At 37.1% G+C, this 19,260-nt stretch overlaps 1 protein-coding gene across 3 annotated transcripts in view; it reads right to left on the bottom strand.

The window, feature by feature from the left end:
* Positions 1-19,260, bottom strand: part of LOC138681754 (F-BAR domain only protein 2-like) — a 128,328-nt gene that overhangs the window by 26,674 nt on the left and 82,394 nt on the right. The window contains exons 11-17 of one of the 3 annotated variants that reach the window (XM_069775508.1): positions 17,818-17,842; positions 11,653-11,707; positions 7,886-8,064; positions 6,871-6,895; positions 5,993-6,035; positions 5,262-5,347; positions 4,674-4,781 (exon numbers count right to left, since the gene is read on the bottom strand). In XM_069775508.1, the coding sequence (XP_069631609.1) occupies positions 4,674-4,781; positions 5,262-5,347; positions 5,993-6,035; positions 6,871-6,895; positions 7,886-8,064; positions 11,653-11,707; positions 17,818-17,842 (521 nt within the window). Of the gene's footprint in view, positions 1-4,673; positions 4,782-5,261; positions 5,348-5,992; positions 6,036-6,870; positions 6,896-7,873; positions 8,065-11,652; positions 11,708-17,817; positions 17,843-19,260 lie in introns of all 3 variants that reach the window. The other 2 variants (XM_069775509.1, XM_069775511.1) reach the window with 2 other exon arrangements.

The raw sequence follows: 19,260 nt of genomic DNA, 5'->3' as shown, positions 1-19,260 counted from the left end.
GAATAATTGTTCGTGGCATAGAGTGTTATTGAAAAGGTCACTTTGATCCTCAGAAGCACAGCTGTTAGAAGAACTCCCAAGCAAAGCAGAAGAGGCAAGGCAGGCATTTTCCGTTTTAAAATGCAATCTTTGGGGCTCCTTCTTGTCCGCACTTGTGGGTGTAATTGTAAGAAGTTTGTCAGCAAAGGAAATGCACTGACTCTGAAACCATGAAACAGAGTATAAAGTACTAGTACTCCCTGATGGTGCTGCCGTAACACCAGATTTGCACAAAGTGCTAATGGTAAAATCTGGTGAAGATGGGTTTTGAGACCTAGAATCTGTCTGATGTCCAAGCAAAGACTGAGATACTCTACACCCAGGCAAATCAGTGGTAGATGAGGAGGAGCTCCTATTATGCTCTTTCAGTATAGCTGAAGGAAAAGGGAAGAACTGAAACTAGTAGGAACACTGACATGATAAAAAATTCAATATAAATCTAGGCTTCAAAAACATATTCAATATCCACTGCATGAGGATTACTAGCCACCACCATGAAAAATAACTGCTCTACTAGGCTAAAAATCACACCACTTAAAAGAAAAAAACCCAGCCACATATCACATGTACTTCATTCATACTGTCAACCATGTAATTTTCCATTTTTTAAGTAAGCTGACAAACAATTTATTGTGTTTCTCCCCTTAAGGCCCTACTTCTCATGACTTTCCTTATTCCTCTAACTTCTTCCCTGTCATGGTTTTACTTCCTCTCATCTTTGTCTTTTCCTTCTTGTATCCTACTCCATGTTTGTTTCCTCTCCACAGCTTCCTGCTTTTCATTTCTTTCAAAAGTTATTTAATCAAACCTACCCTTCTCTGTTACTTCCAAACATTTTTATCCTCTTACCCTTAACATCTGTAATGGGAAGGCCCAACATAAATTGCTGTCCGGTAAATGAAGACAATGAAATCATGAGATCCTGTATGATATTCTTCTGTCTGTATCAATCCATGTCTAGTGAGTAACTGTATGTATGAGGCATCATCTGCCCCAGTTTATTTCCTCTCTCATCCTAGAGTCTTCAGGCTGCTGGAAAACAGGAGTTTTCCACAAGTACTCCCTGCACTTGGCTGTTGCCTGTTGCAGTAGATGACAACAAAAGCAGTAAATGCAAGGTTAGTCAATTCTCAACATCTTGCAGATTGGCAAAGCTAGGAACAACAGCAGAGTGGCATACAGAATTAAAGAGAGCAACAAGTTTTAAAGTTCAGATCAAAAGTATAGGTGTCCTCTCTATAGTTGTCCTTTTGTCATGAACAAGTATATTCTTGTCGTGGTTTAAGCCCAGCCAGCAACTAGGAACCATGCGGCTGCTCGCTCCCTCCCTCCCTCTCAGTGGGATGGGGGGGGGGGGGGGGGAGAGAGAGAGAAATAAAAAACCCAAGAAAAGACAAGTGATGCACAATGCAATTGTTCACCACCTGCTGACTGATGCCCGAGCAGCGATCCACCCCTCCCAGCCAACTCCCCCCAGTTTATATACTGAGCATGACATTCTATGGTATGGAATATCCCTTTGCCTAGTTCAGGTCAGCTGTCCGGGCCATGCTCCCTCCCAGCTTCTTGTGCACCTGCCTGCTAGCAGAGCACGGGAAACTGAAAGATCCTTAACTTAGGATAAGCACTACTTGGCAACAACCAAATTATCCGTGTGTTATCAACATTATTCTCACACTAAATCCAAAACACACTGTACCAGCTACCAAGAAGAAAATTAACTCTAGCCCAGCCGAAACCAGGACAATTCTCCAAGCCCAAATAAACAGAGATTTAACACAGCTTTCCCTTTCTAACAGATATTTTAAATATCATTCAAAGGTTTTGAAATACTACTACAAATCCCATACGAAAGCAACGTGGATATGTGCAAGACTATTTTAAAAATACACATGGATGAAAATGAGGAAGATAAATAAAAAGAAGCAGTAAAACAAATTAAGTATCCTTTGCCTTCCTCTACAGACTCCAACACCAGATCAAAGCAATAATGCAGCTAGCAAACCAGATTATTTTGAGAAAGCACAACTTCTTTTCAGCATATTCATAGAATCATGGAATCACTGAGGTTGGAAAAGTCCCTTAAGATCAGCGAGTCCAACCATTAACCTAACACTACCAAGTCCACCACTAAACCATGTCTCTAAGCACCACATCTACACGTCTTTTACATACCACCAGGGATAGTAACTCCACCACTTCCCTGGGCAGCCTGTTCCAATGCCTGACAACCCTTTCAGTAAAGAAATTTTTCCTAATATCCAATCTAAACCTCCCCTGCTGCAACTTGAGGCCATTTCCTCTCATCCTATCACTAGTTACTTGATAGAAGAGACCAGTACCCACCTCACTACAACCTCCTTTCAGGTAGTTGTAGAGAGCGATAAGGTCTCCCCTCAGCCTCCTCTTCTCCACACTAAACAGCCCCAGCTCCCTCAGCTGCTCCTCATAAGACTTGTGCTCCAGGCCCTTCACCAACTTGGTTGCCCTTCTCTGGACATGCTCCAGAACCTCAATGTCTTTCCTGTAGTGAGGGGCCCAAAACTGAACACAGTACTCAAGGTTTGGCCTCACCAGTGCTGAGTACAGGGGAACAATCACCTCCCTAGTCCTGCTGGCCACACTATTCCCAATACAGGCCAGGATACTGTTGGCCTTCTTGGCCACCTGGGCACACTGCTGGCTCATATTCAGCTGGCTGTCAACCAGCACCCCCAGGTCTTTCTCTGCTGGGCAGCTTTCCAGCCACTCTTCCCCAAGCCTGTAGCGCTGCATGGGGTTGCCATGACCGAAGTGCAGGACCCAGCACTTGGCCTATTGAACTTCATACGATTGGCCTCAGCCCATTGATCCAGCCTGTCCAGATCCCTCTGTAGAGCCTTTCTACCCTCAAGCAGATCAACCCTTCCTCCCGACTTGGTGTCGTCTGCAAACTTGCTGAGGGTGCACTCAATCCCCTCATCCAAATCATCAATAAAGATATTAAACAGAACAGGGCCCAACACCGAGCCCTGGGGAACACTACTTGTGACCCGCCACCAACTGGATTTAACTCCATTCACCACAACTCTCTGGGCTTGTCCATCCAGCCAGTTTTTCACCCAGCAAAAAGTATGCCTGTCCAAGCCATGAGCAGCCAGTTTCTCCAGGAGAATGCTGTGGGAAACGGTGTCAAAGGCTTGTCCACAGCCTTTCCCTCATCAACTAAGTGGGTCACCTTGTCATAGAAGGAGATCAGGTTGGTCAAGCAGGACCCACCTTTCATAAACCCATGCTGGCTGGGCCTGATCCCCTGGTTGTCCTGTACGTGTCATGTGATGGCGCTCAAGATGAGCTGCTCCATAATCTTTCCTGGCACCGAGGTCAGGCTGACAGGCCTGTAGTTCCCCGGATCATCCTTCTGGCCCTTCTTGTAGATGGGCGTCACATTTGCTAACCTTCAGTCAACTGGGACCTCCCCAGTTAGCCAGGACTGCTGATAAATGATGGAAAGTGGCTTGGTGAACACTTCCACCAGCTCCCTCAGTACCCTTGAATGGATCCCATCCAGCCCCATAGACTTGTGTGTGTCTAAGTGGTGTAGAAGGTCACTAACCATTTCCCCTTAGATTATAGGGGCTTCATTCTGCTCTTCATCCTTGCCTTCCAGCTCAGGGGGCTGGGTACCCTGAGAACAATTGTTCTTACATATATATATATATATATATAAAATTTATCCTTAAATATGTTACAAATGTGAATCCACTAACCAATAATCTTGACTGGATACCTAAGTGAGGAAGAGACAATCTAATGATTTCTCTAAGCTAGATTTGTTATACAACATAACTTTTAAGGAACATGAATTTGTAGTGTAGGAATAAGTTCCACTTAAAACCCTAAGGGTTACGTAGCAATGCTGGTTGCTGCCAAAAGGACATTATTAAGGCCAAGAAGAATTAGCACTAGTTGTACAGAATTCTCCTATTGATATATGTACTCTTTCTTACTGTTCTTCAATCTGTATGATCAAGTACAGATGAAAACAGTTAGAAAACCATGATCGCAAACAAAGAAGTAAGGTCCATAATAATTTTTGGAATAGGAATACCTAAAGAGTGAACACTTCCTTTCTTGAGCATATGGGAAGAGAAGAGTCTCTACATTAAGACAGTAGGGGCTGGAAAATAGACATGCAGTAGGTAGACCAAAGAGAACTGTGAAATAGCATATCTGCTACTGTTAGTAAATAGTAGATTCCACCTTAAATCCCCTGAGATAATCAACATAAATTATTTAAGTAAATACTTTTAGTAAGCAGGTCCTAACATAGCCATAATATCTGGTTTTGTTTGTCTCTTTCCCAACTAGTTTCTCAACATCTGCTCTCAGCTCAGCCTCTTCAACACACATACCCACTCATATGCTATTTTGCCTCCCTCTCCCTCACTGCCTTCTGAATGTAAAAATCAATATTGCCTATTTCTGTAAACTTCCCCCCCCCCCCAAAGAACAAGTTTCAGGAAAGCCTGCCAGTATCCTGCCCACACCAATATCCTCCAAAATCCTGCACCCAAAATTCCCATGCAGTATTCGCCCCCTCCCCTCCACCTCTCATACTCCTTAGCCCACCCTCTTCCTCCCAATACACCTACTCTCAGGTGGTGCCAGGAACTCCCCCTTGATTCCAGTCTCAGTCCTGCCATTTTTCTCCTGCTCCCCTTGGATTATGCCCACACATCTCCTAATAGATTCATGGTTTCCTACAAGAAACAAGTTCCTCACAGTAAAGCTCCACAGTGGCTTTGTACTACATAGCTCAACAGGCTTTCCTGGAAAGAAGAAACTCATCCCTATTCACAGTGCAAGCTCAGCATCTCTCAGGTGCTGTGACAACCTCCATTTAATTTCCCAACTTTACCAACTGAAAAAATAGGATTATATTCTTCCTCCAGCATAGATGATGATCATTTTTTGTAAAGGGAGAGAAGGAGAGAAAAAAAGACAAAAGCAAGATAGAATTTTCCTAAGGTTTCTAGTGCTTCCTCTTCCCCCTTACTCCCTAGCTTGAAAGCCTGACATACCACACAGAGTTGTATATTACTCATAACATAGGATACTGCTTCACAAAATTCTTTCATTTCAGTAGTCAAAGCACATTCCCTTGCAATGACTAAAAAAAAGCAACAACAGAACATCCTGAAGAGTATGCAAAAAACATTTTCTGGTATCAAATATTTTACCTGACGAGGATGCCAAGGAGGCTGAAGAAGATTCAAGAGAACTGCTAAAGAGTGGATCCCATGCCAGAAGGTCACTGTTCCCCTTTCTATAGTAACAATTGGAATTTATTAATAAAAGATGTATATGCTATAAAAATAAAATTACAACTTTGGTAATTCATCTTCTGTATTAGTCTTTGTATCTAAAAATTAAAAGTACTTACAAATTGCAGGTCAAAGAACTGATTTACACATAAGGAAACTATCTGAACTGATACCTTGGTGCAAGTTTGTGTGTGGACATATTTCATAATGTCAGTAAATTATTTTCAACAAGACATACGTTTACAAATCAATTTATTTCAGTATATGCATATATGAGCAATGTATATAGACCTGTCCAAATTTGGGGCTTGTAATCTTAAACACTTTACAATGGAACACTATATGATAGCAACTAAATCCATCTTATTTAAAACCTGAAATTACAAAATATTGTTTTTTATTAAAGTCATGCAATTATAAATATCAATTGAGACAGATCACAATGAAGCAAATGCATTAGAAGGGGAAAACAAGTGAATAGAAGTCTCCATTGTTACATAATTACTCCTTAACCCTTACGATGCAATAGATGCCTGACAAAATAGCAGTCAACTGATATTTCCAATGAGTCTTGGAGTCTTACTGGTCAAAATAAGACCAAATTCCCCCAAAACTACACTTGATATAGTTTTAAAAGTTGAACTTACTCATTAGCTGGAGTAGAAAGCTTTGATTTTGTTAACTCTTCACCTAAGCAAAAGACACAGTATTATCACCACTCTAAAATCAAAACCTTTCAGCTTCATTATAAAAAGATAGTAAATAATAATTCATAATTAGTTTTGAACTGCAACTATTAACAAGACAGAAAAGAGAAAATGCATTATCTCTGATAATCTAAATTCAGATACTCCTGAAATACCTTCTAGAAGGAGAGGACTAAACAGAGCAATGTGTTTCAGGAGAAAGTGTTGGTCACCTGAAATTTCTTCCTTAAATTATAGTGTTTACATCAATATTATTCTTCAGGAAACCTGGCTTGGTTTCCCACTGAGAAAAACCCTAAAGGATAGAGACTAATGCTCAATCCTCTATCTCCATGGCCACGTTTTGTGTTTTTGACTATAAAACAGAGAGAGTGCTTTGCTGTTTTGTGGATGATACTCAACTTGAGCAGGTGGAAGGGTTTTTAAGAACTTACACAAGAGTAATTTCCATGGGATTTCCCTCCCCCCCTCCCCCCACCTTTGGCTCTTGGACTTGTTCCTCATCACTGTCACAGCCAGCCCCATCTGTTTCCCAGAACAGGGAACAGCTAAGTATACAGAAAAAGAAGAGGTCTGGGTGGCTTCTACTAGCTACTTTGAAATTTTGACCAAATAACTTAATTTTGCCCTTTGAATTTACTGTGAGTAGTTCAAAGGCAAATATCATAAAGGTACCTAGAACTGACAAGAGAAATATTTTTTTCTACTTAAAATACAAATACTTAATAAGTTTATTTCTTCAACGATTAAAAAAAATATTTTCATGCTATGTTAAAAACCTAACATAAATAGACTAAGTGTTAAATATTCACACTTACTGGATGAATTTCGATTCATTTGTGCCTGAAACAGAAAAAAAAACCCAAACCAATAAGAATAAATTCTTTTACCAACTGTCAAATAAAACACTTAATAGTCCCAGGGTTCTTATTTCCACTCAACTTTCCATGCAATATTTTGCTTTCAATGCCAGACAGAACATTCTGGAGCTTGCAGAAGACCAGAACACGAGCCAGGACAGAGCAACTAAGTGCATGCCCACCACACCAGTAAGAAGAGGCAGGAATGAAGACTGCAGAACTGACAAAGGCAACAGTATGACTAAATTCCTTGACAGGCTGGGCCAGTAAAATTAAAACAGCTTTTATATCACATGGCATACCTAAGGTTTTCCCAATAACTTTCTCACATACTACACTTACTTGGTTTTAATCTAAAAACATGAGTAAAAAGCCATTCTGTACTTACAGAACTATGTTTCTGCTTTCAAAACGGGGGGAGAAAAGAAAAATTATCATTAAGATTTTAATATGCATAATAATTTCCTTAAAATCAGAGCCATCTATATTCTGATCTGAATACTGTAACTAGCATACTTTAATACCATTAATTTGTAATATCATCCCACAGTATAAAGGATCATTCTGTGTTTTGGCAGAATACATACAATAAAGCTGCACTGTAAAAGTTATACGCATCCACATTATATGATCTGTTTTAAAGGTTTGTATATTATTGAATATGAATTAGTAAACTATGTTAAAAGCCATGCTCAGCTAACTCTATATGTATTAAAATGTCTTGTGGTAGCAACAGCAGAAAGACAAGGACTAAGCACTCCCAAGACTCAAAGAAAAGATAAAAATCTGAGAAGGGAGAATTACTTAACATTACATTGCAATAAAGTGTATCAAAGATGACCTAGTGCACAAGAACAAAAGAATCACTTGAACCTAGAATAAATTCTGAACAGTAAAATATACGTTAACACTAAAGATTCCTTAACACTTTTCTTCTCTACTCATTAAAAATTCAAGGAACAAAATTACTTACAGATATTGCTGGAGAAAGAGCAATGTGCCCTATAGATACTTTTAATTCATCCAAGGAAGGCATGGTATGTTGAGAGCTATTATTTGACTGGATAGGTTTTATTTCTACATGGAACCTCCTGGGTTCATCATCTTCAGAGTCAGAATCACTGAATGAATAGAAATGGTTCTCTTTGGTATGTTTTTCTTAGTTAAGGTGGAAATACTTCAAAATTCATCCATTTAATATGAGCATTTTGTAGAGAGTAATTATGAAACAGATTAAGTAAACACCACAGAAACAATGCTGCCTAAGCTCTTTGTGCGCTTATACAGACACTTCAATTATATCCGCTGTCTAAAATTCACAACTCAGTCAAAATTTAGTTTTTATATTCCATTCATCTTCATAATGGTATTCTGTTGTCAAAGGCATGATGTCATATAACTGAACAACTGCATATTTGAAAGCATCAGGATAAATTAAAGATTCTACAGTAGCAACCCTTCTGTATGTTAAATTTATGATTTGTAAGACTCCACAAAGGATTCTAACGCACATATGAAAAATGTATGCATTATAGAAATCCTTTTAAACCAAGTGAGGCCTAGCCTTTTTAATTAGCAATGAAATACCCATGGTACCTGTACCAAGCGTAACAGCAGAGGGAGCAGCAGCCACTATGACTTGCCCTTTTTGCAGAGGCACTGAAAACTTTGCAACACCAGCTACACAGAAGACTGCACAGTAAACTAAACACCATCAGCCACTTAAAGCACTGTCATCCTTGGCTAAAAAGAAATCACAATGACAATTCAGCCTTCAAAATAAGCAAAATATACAGATGAATTTAGCTGTGGTTCTTTATATGCACAGGAACTGCACTCAAAAAAAGCTCTGAAAAGCCTATGCTAAGTCTTAAAAGATGCAGTTGATTTGACAAGAAAAAAGTTGAAAATTTTCCTCTGCTGAAACATAAAAGTGTCTGGCCACCTAGGGGGAGCATACATCTTTGTCATGGTTTAACCCCAGCCAGCAACTAAGCACCATGCAGCCACTCACTCACTCCCCCCCCATCCAGTGGGATGGGGGAGAAAAATCAGGAAAAAAGTAAAACTCCTGGGTTGAGATAAGAACGGTTTAATAGAACAGAAAAGAAGAAACTAATAATGATAATGATAACACTAATAAAATGACAACAGTAATAATGAAAGGATTGAAATGTACAAATGATGCACGGTGCAATTGCTCACCACCCACCGACCGACACCCAGCTAGTCCCACAGCAGCGATTCCCTGCCCCCACTTCCCAGTTCCTATACTAGATGGGACGTCACATGGTATGGAATACACCGTTGGCCACTTTGGGTCAGCTGCCCTGGCTGTGTCCTGTGCCAACTTCTTGTGCCCCTCCAGCCTTCTTGCTTGCTGGGCATGAGAAGCTGAAAAAATCCTTGACTTTAGACTAAATATTACTTAGCAACAGCTGAAAACATCAGTGTTATCAACATTCTTTGCATACTGAACTCAAAACATAGCACTGTACCAGCTACTAGGAAGACAGTTAACTCTATCCCAGCTGAAACCAGGACAATATTCTATACCTCACTTCTGTTATTTTCACTTGAAAATATGCCAGCCATTTGAATGAAGTCTCTTCAAACTATTCCCTGACAAAGATTAAAACCCTAAACCCTAAAGACATTGCAAATGCAAATCAACTGAAAGAAACCCTGAGACGTGGTGAGGAAAAAGACAAACATCTTCATCTTACAGGCTATCTGTCCCCCAAAATGGATCACATCCAGAAAAGAAAATTTTAAAAGAGAACCAATTTTTCATTTCACCAAGATTTCTTGCCTTGAAAGTTATCACCAAGTTTCAAGATTCATTTCCCAAGAATCAGGTGGCTCTTGTGAAGTGGCATGAGTCAGCCACTAAGGTATTAGGTGTATTAAATGGTTACTGACAAAGATCAGTTTAGACCTGAATGCTATGAACTGAAAGGTCAGTCAGTAATTTTTAGGATGAGTGTTTTTCCAACACTTAAGACCAGCCTTATTAAGGCTGACTGCTGTTATGATAAAATAATGCCCTCCAACAAATCATCTCAAGAGTTCCCATCAACAGAATAAATATCCACTCTTGGAGGCTAAGGGAGGAAAAGAGGAAGGGAACCAATGACTGTGAACCTGTTCAAGGTTTTCAGAAGCTGAAGTACTACCTGGCTGACCAGAATTGCAAACCATTGAGCTTTTTCACTGGATGTATGGCCTTATCATGGTTTAACCCAAGCCAACAACTAAGCACCACACAGGCACTCACTCACTCCCCCCACCCCCAGTGGTATGGGGGAGGGAATCGGAAGGAAAAAAAGTAAAGCTCATGGGTTGAGATAAGAACAGTTTAATAGAACAGAAGGGAAGAAACTAATAATGATAGTAATAATAATAATAAAAATACAATAATAATAAAAGGATTGGAATATACAAGTGATGCACAATGTAATTGCTCACCACCTGCCAACTGACACCCAGTTAGTCCCCAAGCAGCGATCCCTCCCAGGCCAACTCCACCCAGTTTATATACTAGACATGATGTCACATGGCATGGAATACCCCGTTGGCCAGTTTGGGTCAGCTGCCCTGGCTGTGTCCCCTCCCAACTTCTTATGCCCCTCCAGCCTTCTTGCTTGCTGGGCATGAGAAGCTGAAAAATCCTTGACTTTAGACTAAATATTACTTAGCAACAGCTGAAAACATCAGTGATCAACATTCTTATACTGAATGCAAGACATAACACTATACCAGCTACTAGGAAGACAATTAACTCTATCCCAGCTGAAACCAGGACAGGCCTTTTCCATTGCTTCACAACAAAAAGGATAATGGAGAAAAGGACACCCAGGTGAATCATTTACAAAGCATGATTGTTATTCACTCCTGCCTCCATTTCATAAAAATATGCAAAACATGAAATAATGCACACCCCCCCCCCCCCGAACTGGATAATAGTCTTTTGCTTTTATACCAATTATGTAAATAAGAGATAACATGAACTATTTTTATCAGTACAGAAACCTTCACTGGGGGCAACAGAGGCATATTCAGCCAAGTTGATAAGAACAGAGAAGCTATGATGACAGACTGGCCCACTTTAAGGTGCTCTCAACTGGTTAAAAGTTTTCACAATTTAAAGTAATTGCAAAGTGTAAGTTTACCTTTTATTTTATCTGCAGTCTCCTGAAAAATCAATGAATACATTTCCAAAAATTGGCTATCTTGCTAACATATTAGGTTTGCTTAGATCTACAGCAATTATTCCCAACTCTTAAGTAGAGCTTCCCTCTGTTTTTCTGATGGAAGAAAAAAAGACGACAAGAATCTTGGAAGAAAAAGGAAGAGCAGAGAAAATAATGAAATCCATAAAAATGACTAATAACAAAAGTCTATTCTGCATATCTAAACCATCATTAAAAATAGAATAAAAGCTAGAAGAACCAATTAGAAACAGCATGATACTTCTTTTTTTTACTGTCAGACAAAATGCCATCCTCTTAAAGTTCCTAAAGACATCTGATCTAACCTTTATCATTTACATACACACAAAATCTACACTAGACAAATTTTTGTGCGTTTTGCAGAAGCTATGAACATAAGACTACAAGGTTGCAACATAAGCATGATGTCATTCATCTTCCTTGACTTAACACTTTAATGAGTACTTCCCCTCCCCAAATAACTGCAATAACAGGAAATAACTTGGCACAATAATAGCAAAAAGGATATCCTGTGATGCTTCTGGTTTAATGCTGTATCCTTCATCATCTACATCAGGAAAGTTCTAAGAAAAACAACAAAAATTATGGTATTGACAAATAACTAAAAAATATGTTCTTACATGAGACTGAATTTTATATCATTGACAAATTAAAATTTGATTACAACACCTCACGAAAGTCATTTTTATTCATTATTAATTATTACAGTTAAGTTATGCTCTATAGTTCAGAAGTAGCATGACAGATAAGATACCTCAGGAACACAATGCAACAAAACAACCTCCAAATTTCACATGAAAAACAGCAAGTTTTAATGCATCTGCTTTTACTGGTATTCTATCAAAAAGGTCAGAAACCAACAGAAGCATTTTAACGTTACTACTAAGTGTTAAATAAGCCTACAATCCTCTCAACCCCAAATATTTTCCCAATTTCTATTTCTAATTCTTTCAGCTAAGCCACTGGAGGCTCTGATGGTGCAGGAGCATAACCTTTCCTAAATACTAGTCAGTACTTTAATATGTGAGTAAAAGCATTCCAGGTTATACAGGTTGCAACTTCCTCTCTCCCCCTTGAAAAGACAGCAAGCCTGTACTGTTGCTTTAGCAAATAATATCCCCGTTAATTAAAACACATGGATGAAACTTAAAATACAAGTGCTCAAAATGAGGTTCCAAAGTTTTCATTTATGCATCTCCAGCACTGTCCTGGATTTTTAAAGCTAATAAGCATCTGGGAACTTCAAACTAGTTCAGTTTTTCAGTTCTTGCAGGCAATTAAATATTAATTGAACAGAATTATGTTTAAAATAATTTAGAACTCTTAGCTAAGTGCTTTGGAACAGAGAGAAACAAGTCTCTAATATGATCATCTAAATTTTTAAAATGTGCAAAAAGCCACACTCATTTATATTATATATAAAAGGATAGACTTAGATACACAGATACTTTCCCCATTCAAAGCAGAAAAAGAAAAGCCCGCTCATGACATTGCATGCATAGTTAGTCTATGTGAACTGCTGAGATGCTACAGTAAGTTTATTACAAAAAAACACAACCCAGATGTCTTCTAAATTTCACCAGTTATAAATTTCTTATAAAAATGACAAGGAGTAGAAGAGATACTTAATGTACCTTTGTATTGACAAAGGCAAATTGCATCACATACAAGCAAAATGGTACCTCAAAATCTTACTTACAAGTTTAGTAGTAATTTCAAAATATTGTTTTAAATATTTTGAACAGTTGGACAGTTCTGCTTTCTGAAACATCAGAATTTTATTTACTAATCTACATTTTGTAACAGCAGTAGAAGACACAGCCCTTCAGGTGAGATACATAATCATAAAACTTATGTTAATGAAGGCATTTACATTTACTTGACTAATTCTTACTCCCTTCTCCACACTCCTACAAAGACAGAACTATATATTATGTGGTGGATCACAGTGCATCTTTTAAGTACCAGGCACACAATGCAGACAAGACCCGATTTGCCTACCACACTGAACGGAGGAAAAACCCACAACCTTCCTGTATACACATGTCATTTTTGAACTTCAACACAGAAGATGATCTTTGCAAATTTTGGGTTTCTATAAGTAGTAGTTATTAATATGATAGGCGATGAAGGTCTAGCCCCCTACCCAAACATGTTATTTGTAGTATTTGCAGTAAAAATGCGCTCAATATAGATGCAACTTGAACTCTCTGGAAGTCACTGGAAAGGTAGACTTCCTTAGAAGAAGGTTTCACATTCTCAGAGGTTCTATCAAGCAATTAAACATATAATGATAAAAAAACCACAGAGTTTTCCCTGTGCTTGCAGATGTAATACAACACATTATTGATTAAGGTATTATATATTTTTAAATATACATTAAAAATGTAGGGTTTATAATTCTGCTTTGCATTAGTATGTTCTACAAATTTTCTGGGGTGAATAGTTTTTTAAAGAAATAAAACATAAGGACATAATAAATCACAAAGTAAAACTGCATATACAAAAAGCATGAGGACTAAGCATTCTATTCCTAAAACTTATTTTTAGAGTTTCGGTCAATACTTTGACTCAGTTTCCTTGCTCTGTCCCATCTGGCATCCAAAAAGCAATGGAAGAAGCCACACCATAACCATGTCATTGGTTCCTCTGAGGTACGTACAAAGGACAAGAGAGGAACATGTGGAGCATACTGCAGTCTAGCTACTTCATTTGGCCCTTCCTCAGCAACGTTAGCACTGCTCATGGGTTGGTCAACAGGTCAAGAAGCAAAGAACCTTAACTGCACTTCAGTTTGATTTCTGCCCATTTTCTCTTCCTCTGGGATATCTACAGTGTTTATGAGAGCTCCTTATCAAGTTTTCCTCAGAGTATGCTTCAAGATACCGCTAAGCTGAACAGCCCATTGTTTCTTTTTTTTTTTTGCCAGATGAACTTTCTACCATTTTACTGAACTGGACTGACTTCCTGTATGTCCAGGCAAGGACCAAAGTGAACTCAAAGCAAGCAGTTGAAACTCATAACCTGAACAGGAGAAAAAAAAAAAAGCCTCTCTGCTTTCAGCATATTTGAGATGTAAATTTGACTGAAGTATATCCTTAGGTTAAGACAGAGGTATAACATATTCTCAGTTTCCTCTCCTTAGGGTGCCTATTAACCCAAAAGACACAAAAACAAAGAGCAGACAGTCACTTTCTTCCATTGCCAGAGATGCAGAAAGGAAATCAGGTATTCAAAGTGCTCCTGTTGTGTATTGTGACTACAAAGCCTCGTACCCTGTATCAGTGGCAGCTAATCAAAATATGTCAGAACCAAACATTAAAGAATTTTTTTTATTTGCACTTTGTAATTTCACTAAACGTTACACTTGTGTTCCACAAATTAGAATTTGAAAGTTCCAAATTCAGTCAGTCCCTAGCAATAAAAATGGTGTATAGTTCTATATAACCTTAATTATGCTACACTTGTATGTAAAGAGGTTAATGAAAAGTTTTGGATGCCTCAATATATTTGTTTGCATTCCAGTTTTCCATGAAAAAAAGTTCAGCATTATTTTCTGTGCATCTGTGGCTCCCTTCTTCATTACTTTCGAACTTTCTGGACAATTTCAAATGGATTTGACAGACAGAACAGAGGACTTAAAGATAATAACATTACTACAGTCTTCATGAAAATAGGCAATCAAGTAGAAGAGAGATCAGCAAGTATCCCAGCCAAGGGAAGGGCTGCAATCTAAACTCAGATCTTACTGGACACAAGTGGAACATTGTAAATGCTTCCCCAGAAGAAAAGTTTCTACTAGAACTTGTACCTTCCTATAGATCATTCCTAGAGACATGGCAAACCCATGGGAAACAAGACAATTAGTTCTGCCCATAGAGCAACTTGCTAGGTAATAAACGCACACAGAGCCAAGCTTCAGTTGCTATCTCTTTCTAGTAGTGTACACACAGTTAGCTTTATTTTTCTTAATTATCAAGGCTTAACTTAGTGGAAGTTATATGTGTAGATAGACATATAACAGCACAGAAATTTTGAATCTCATGACATACTGAAACCTATATTTAAACGGAGACTGCTTATTGAAGCAGTCGACCTTTTTAACAAATGCCAGTTCTCAGTTCACAGCTGCCTTCCTACTCATGATCACATAAAAATCCCTTATAGCAGTTACAAAAAATTCTTGACAGAATAGCAATTTATTCATATGCATTAAAACTATATTTCCCAATATATATGATCTAGTGGCTACAAAAAAGGATGAGCATAAGCAGATAGCTTGCCAAAGATAAATTTGAGAACTTCCATTTTGGTACAAAAGACATTTCTTAGGAACATCTCACTGCTTTGTTTTCTGAAAACAGAGAATACAAGTTAGAACACACTGCATTATACATTTTGGACTAGTGAGAAGGCCCTAATGGTATTGGCTACATACTGTATGTTGAAAGATCCACAATATCACATAGAACTGGGTAGATAAAGTATTGAATTCAGTTCTTACCAAATCCTTAATTTCTAAAATTTCAATGTATTTACCTCAGTGCTTATAGCTATAAATAACTGTAGAGTAGTTTTCCTCTTACATTCCTTTCACACAAGAGAACAACAATTAAAATTCTTGACAAATAAACAAAAGGCACATTTTAAAAAAAGATCAATTTAGTAATATAAAAGCCAGACACAGATTTTCTGTGAGTGACCAAAGCTAACCAAAATCATAATTGGGACACCTTAAATAAGTTGAATTTTCTGAGGGCTGGTCCTCCGTATTTTCTAGCAATCAAACAAAAATGACATTTGCTTTAAATTTTATTTTCTTTTTGCAATAATACTTTTCAGAGTTCAATTTCTTGAAATATGTAGTTTATTGCAAAGATGCATACAAAACAAATCCCCATAGAGATAGCAATATAGATGGTTATAACTATTTAGATCAAGTTTGAAAAATTAAAAAGAAAGGAAATCTTAAAGTAAAAGACAAGAAAAATGAAAAACATTTGAAATGGGACCTTCTAGAAGAGGATGCCAGCCTTAAAATGTAAAAGCACTCTGGGGTGCTTGTTTGTAAGGGATGAAATTAATCCCATCTATGGTATGCTGCATCATTTTTCATGAGAAGGACAGTAATAGCTTCTGCTATTAAAGCATTCTACCATTTGGAATAATACTGTTGCTTGTGAAAAGCAGAAAGAAATGATAGACCACATTTTAAATTCCAAATGCATTCATAAGATGTTGGGCATAAAAAAAGAGAATGCAAAAAAAGTATCAGTTTTGTTGTTAGACACTATGAAAGTTAGGTCTGTTGTTTTTACCCATATATAAATTACATCGAGACAGAACAATTAAATGATCATATGGTATGCCTCATGCAGACAGAATGTCAGACACATTTACAGTTGAACTTATTGAATTAGGGGGTTTTTGGGTTTTTTTTGTTGTTGTTGTTGTTTTGTTGTTTTTTTTAAATGAAGAGACCAAAATAAGCAAGGAAGAAAAACACTGCGCATCAAACCTCAAACCCAGTTGTGTTTCACTCCAATGACTCAACCTGAACAGTCAAAAGACATTATTTCCATGAAAAACCTGAGAGTTATAGGGATGAAGGGATGATTCTAAAGTTACTTTACTTTAAACATACCCAAGAAATATGCTCTAAATCAAGATGACTTTGTACAGGATAAAATAACTGTCTCAAATGATGCTTATAAGGCTGTTCATGCACATATGGTTCTATTATGTGGCAAAACTTAGTTTTCCTTATTTAGAAGGATGGTTCTACTAGATTTTTTTAAACCAAGTTTCTCAAAATAAGTTTTAATATTAGGTACAAAAACTCCCAGATATTTAATGCAAAGAAGAAAATCCACAAAACAGGTGAGCTTAGAAACTTAAATTGTTTAATATAATTGCCATCTAAATAAATGAACTGAAAGACAAATCAGTCTACAGAAAAATCACTTAATTCTGTAAATTATTCCTACTATAGCTATAGGGAGCTGCAATCTCTGTTACATATAATTCAAGACAACATACATGTTTAAATAAAAAGAAAATGCTCAATTAAGGAAATAAAAAAAGCATTAACATACCAATTTCATTTGCAACTGTCACTTATTTGAATTTAATAAATGAAATTGTAAGACGTATCACAGATCAAACTGAGAGCAATGAAAAATAGACCACAAATAACGTGCATTGAGATACTGCATTTAAAGCCATATTTTAAAAAGTATATTCCTACACACTGTTGCCAGCAATCACGCAGAACCCCATTATTATTAAAACGGTTCTCCAAAGAGACAGTAGTAAGCAGAGAAACACGATGATGCAAAGTTGGGTCCTCTGAACCTTTTTCTTAGAATCTATTAGTCAAGCAATTTAAACTATTAACTTGCAAAACAAAGTAGCAAATAATTGCAGTAAAACACACCTTGTTTAAAACCTAAGATTGTTAGGAAATATAAATGTATTACTGACGCATATTTGTATATACTGCTAAAGATTATGTTCTGAGCAAAATTAACACTTCAACTATGTTATCAAAATATTAAATCCTCTATCACATAAATAATACATTGCAGGTACTGTATATAAGTCAAGTTTAATCAGATATGTAGTGTTTGACAATGTTAGCATATGCATTTATGTTGGAAATAAGTCTACTTACAACTGAGTCTGTATCTGGACACTCCCTATAAAAAAAGAAAGAAAGAAAATATACAATTATAAAACGCACAAATGATTTTATTCATACTTTTATTGATACTTCCTTTAATATTTTCAATTGATTTGAAACACTGCATTTGACCCATTTGCTTTTCAAACTCTGTTAAAATTTGTTATAAATAATCCACATTCAACTGAATGAGATTTAAATAAAAACAGCTGAAAGTTTATGCTAAAAACACTGCAGAAGAAAAATTCATAGTAAATGCTGAAAAACCAAACTGGGGGGGGGGGGGGGGAATCAAGGGAAGTCCAGAGTATCACACTGTATTTTGGATGAATATACTTTAGGAGTCAGGTCTCTATGGATGATGTGCATAATAAATAAAAGTCACCAATCCTAATGAAATAGTCCACATGCAATTGCAAAACATCTTGGACAATAACCAGTTCTTAAAGCAATTAAGACTATTCTTAAAGGAATTGAGAGCTTTTCTCTTTCAGAATTTCATTCTTAGTTTGAGTTTCTCAAGCACAGTTGCAGTCAAGCACCAGAAGATGCTGGAAAAAATAATAGAATACCCTCTTAAGAAACACCTTTTTTAAAAAAAAAAAAAAAAAAAGGTTGTCCACAGAAAGGCAGTGATTACAAGCACATTATTCACAAGTGTTATATTTTTCTGCTATAACTTGAATTTAAGTGGTAATATTTTAAAAAATTAATGCCGCTGAATCTCTCTCACTGATGTATGCAAAAAGCTGAAGCAATTACATTTACAGTATGCGGAAATACTTGAGTAGCATACAGGTCCTCTCTAATCTGCACCCTGACAAATAAAGCCATAAGTGCCAGTGTAACTGAACAACAGTGTTTTTTATATAGTCAAACTGAACATCTTAAACATCTGAACATGTGTACTTAAAGAGGAAAAAAAAATCAAATTTGTAGCAAACTAAATCATCTTTTCTGAAAGGCTAAATAGGTTAAATGTAAAGACTACAGTGTCTTTAAAAACAAACATGAAAACTTGCTAACATGGAAGCATTAATACAAAACTCAGTACAGGCTGTTAAGAAATTGACAGTGAGATGAAGGATCCCATCTCCTCTGAAAGGCCTCACACAAGAAAACACGTGTGACCAAGTTTCTAATTGACTTATGTTTTATCTCCCTCTGCTGGCTAAGCTGAATTCACAGCAATAGAAACAGCTATTTTAAAAGATATTTTACAGAACAAAGAGACAATGTATTACATCTCTCTCAAAAGGTATAACAAACAGATATTATGACGTATGCTTTTAAAAAGCATCTGTACTCAAACAAGATAGCCTGAAGTCCATAAAAGTTAAGAAATGTGAAAGATGTGAGGCAAACTACAATGAACGCACTTCGGCTCATAATGAAGATTTTCAAAATCAGCGAGCTAATAGATCTCAAAAAGTA

The sequence above is a fragment of the Haliaeetus albicilla genome, chromosome W, assembly GCF_947461875.1.
Source record: "Haliaeetus albicilla chromosome W, bHalAlb1.1, whole genome shotgun sequence".
Lineage (NCBI taxonomy): Eukaryota > Metazoa > Chordata > Aves > Accipitriformes > Accipitridae > Haliaeetus > Haliaeetus albicilla.
The sequence above is the reverse complement of the archived record's forward strand: the minus strand, read 5'-3'. Positions and strand labels throughout refer to the sequence as shown.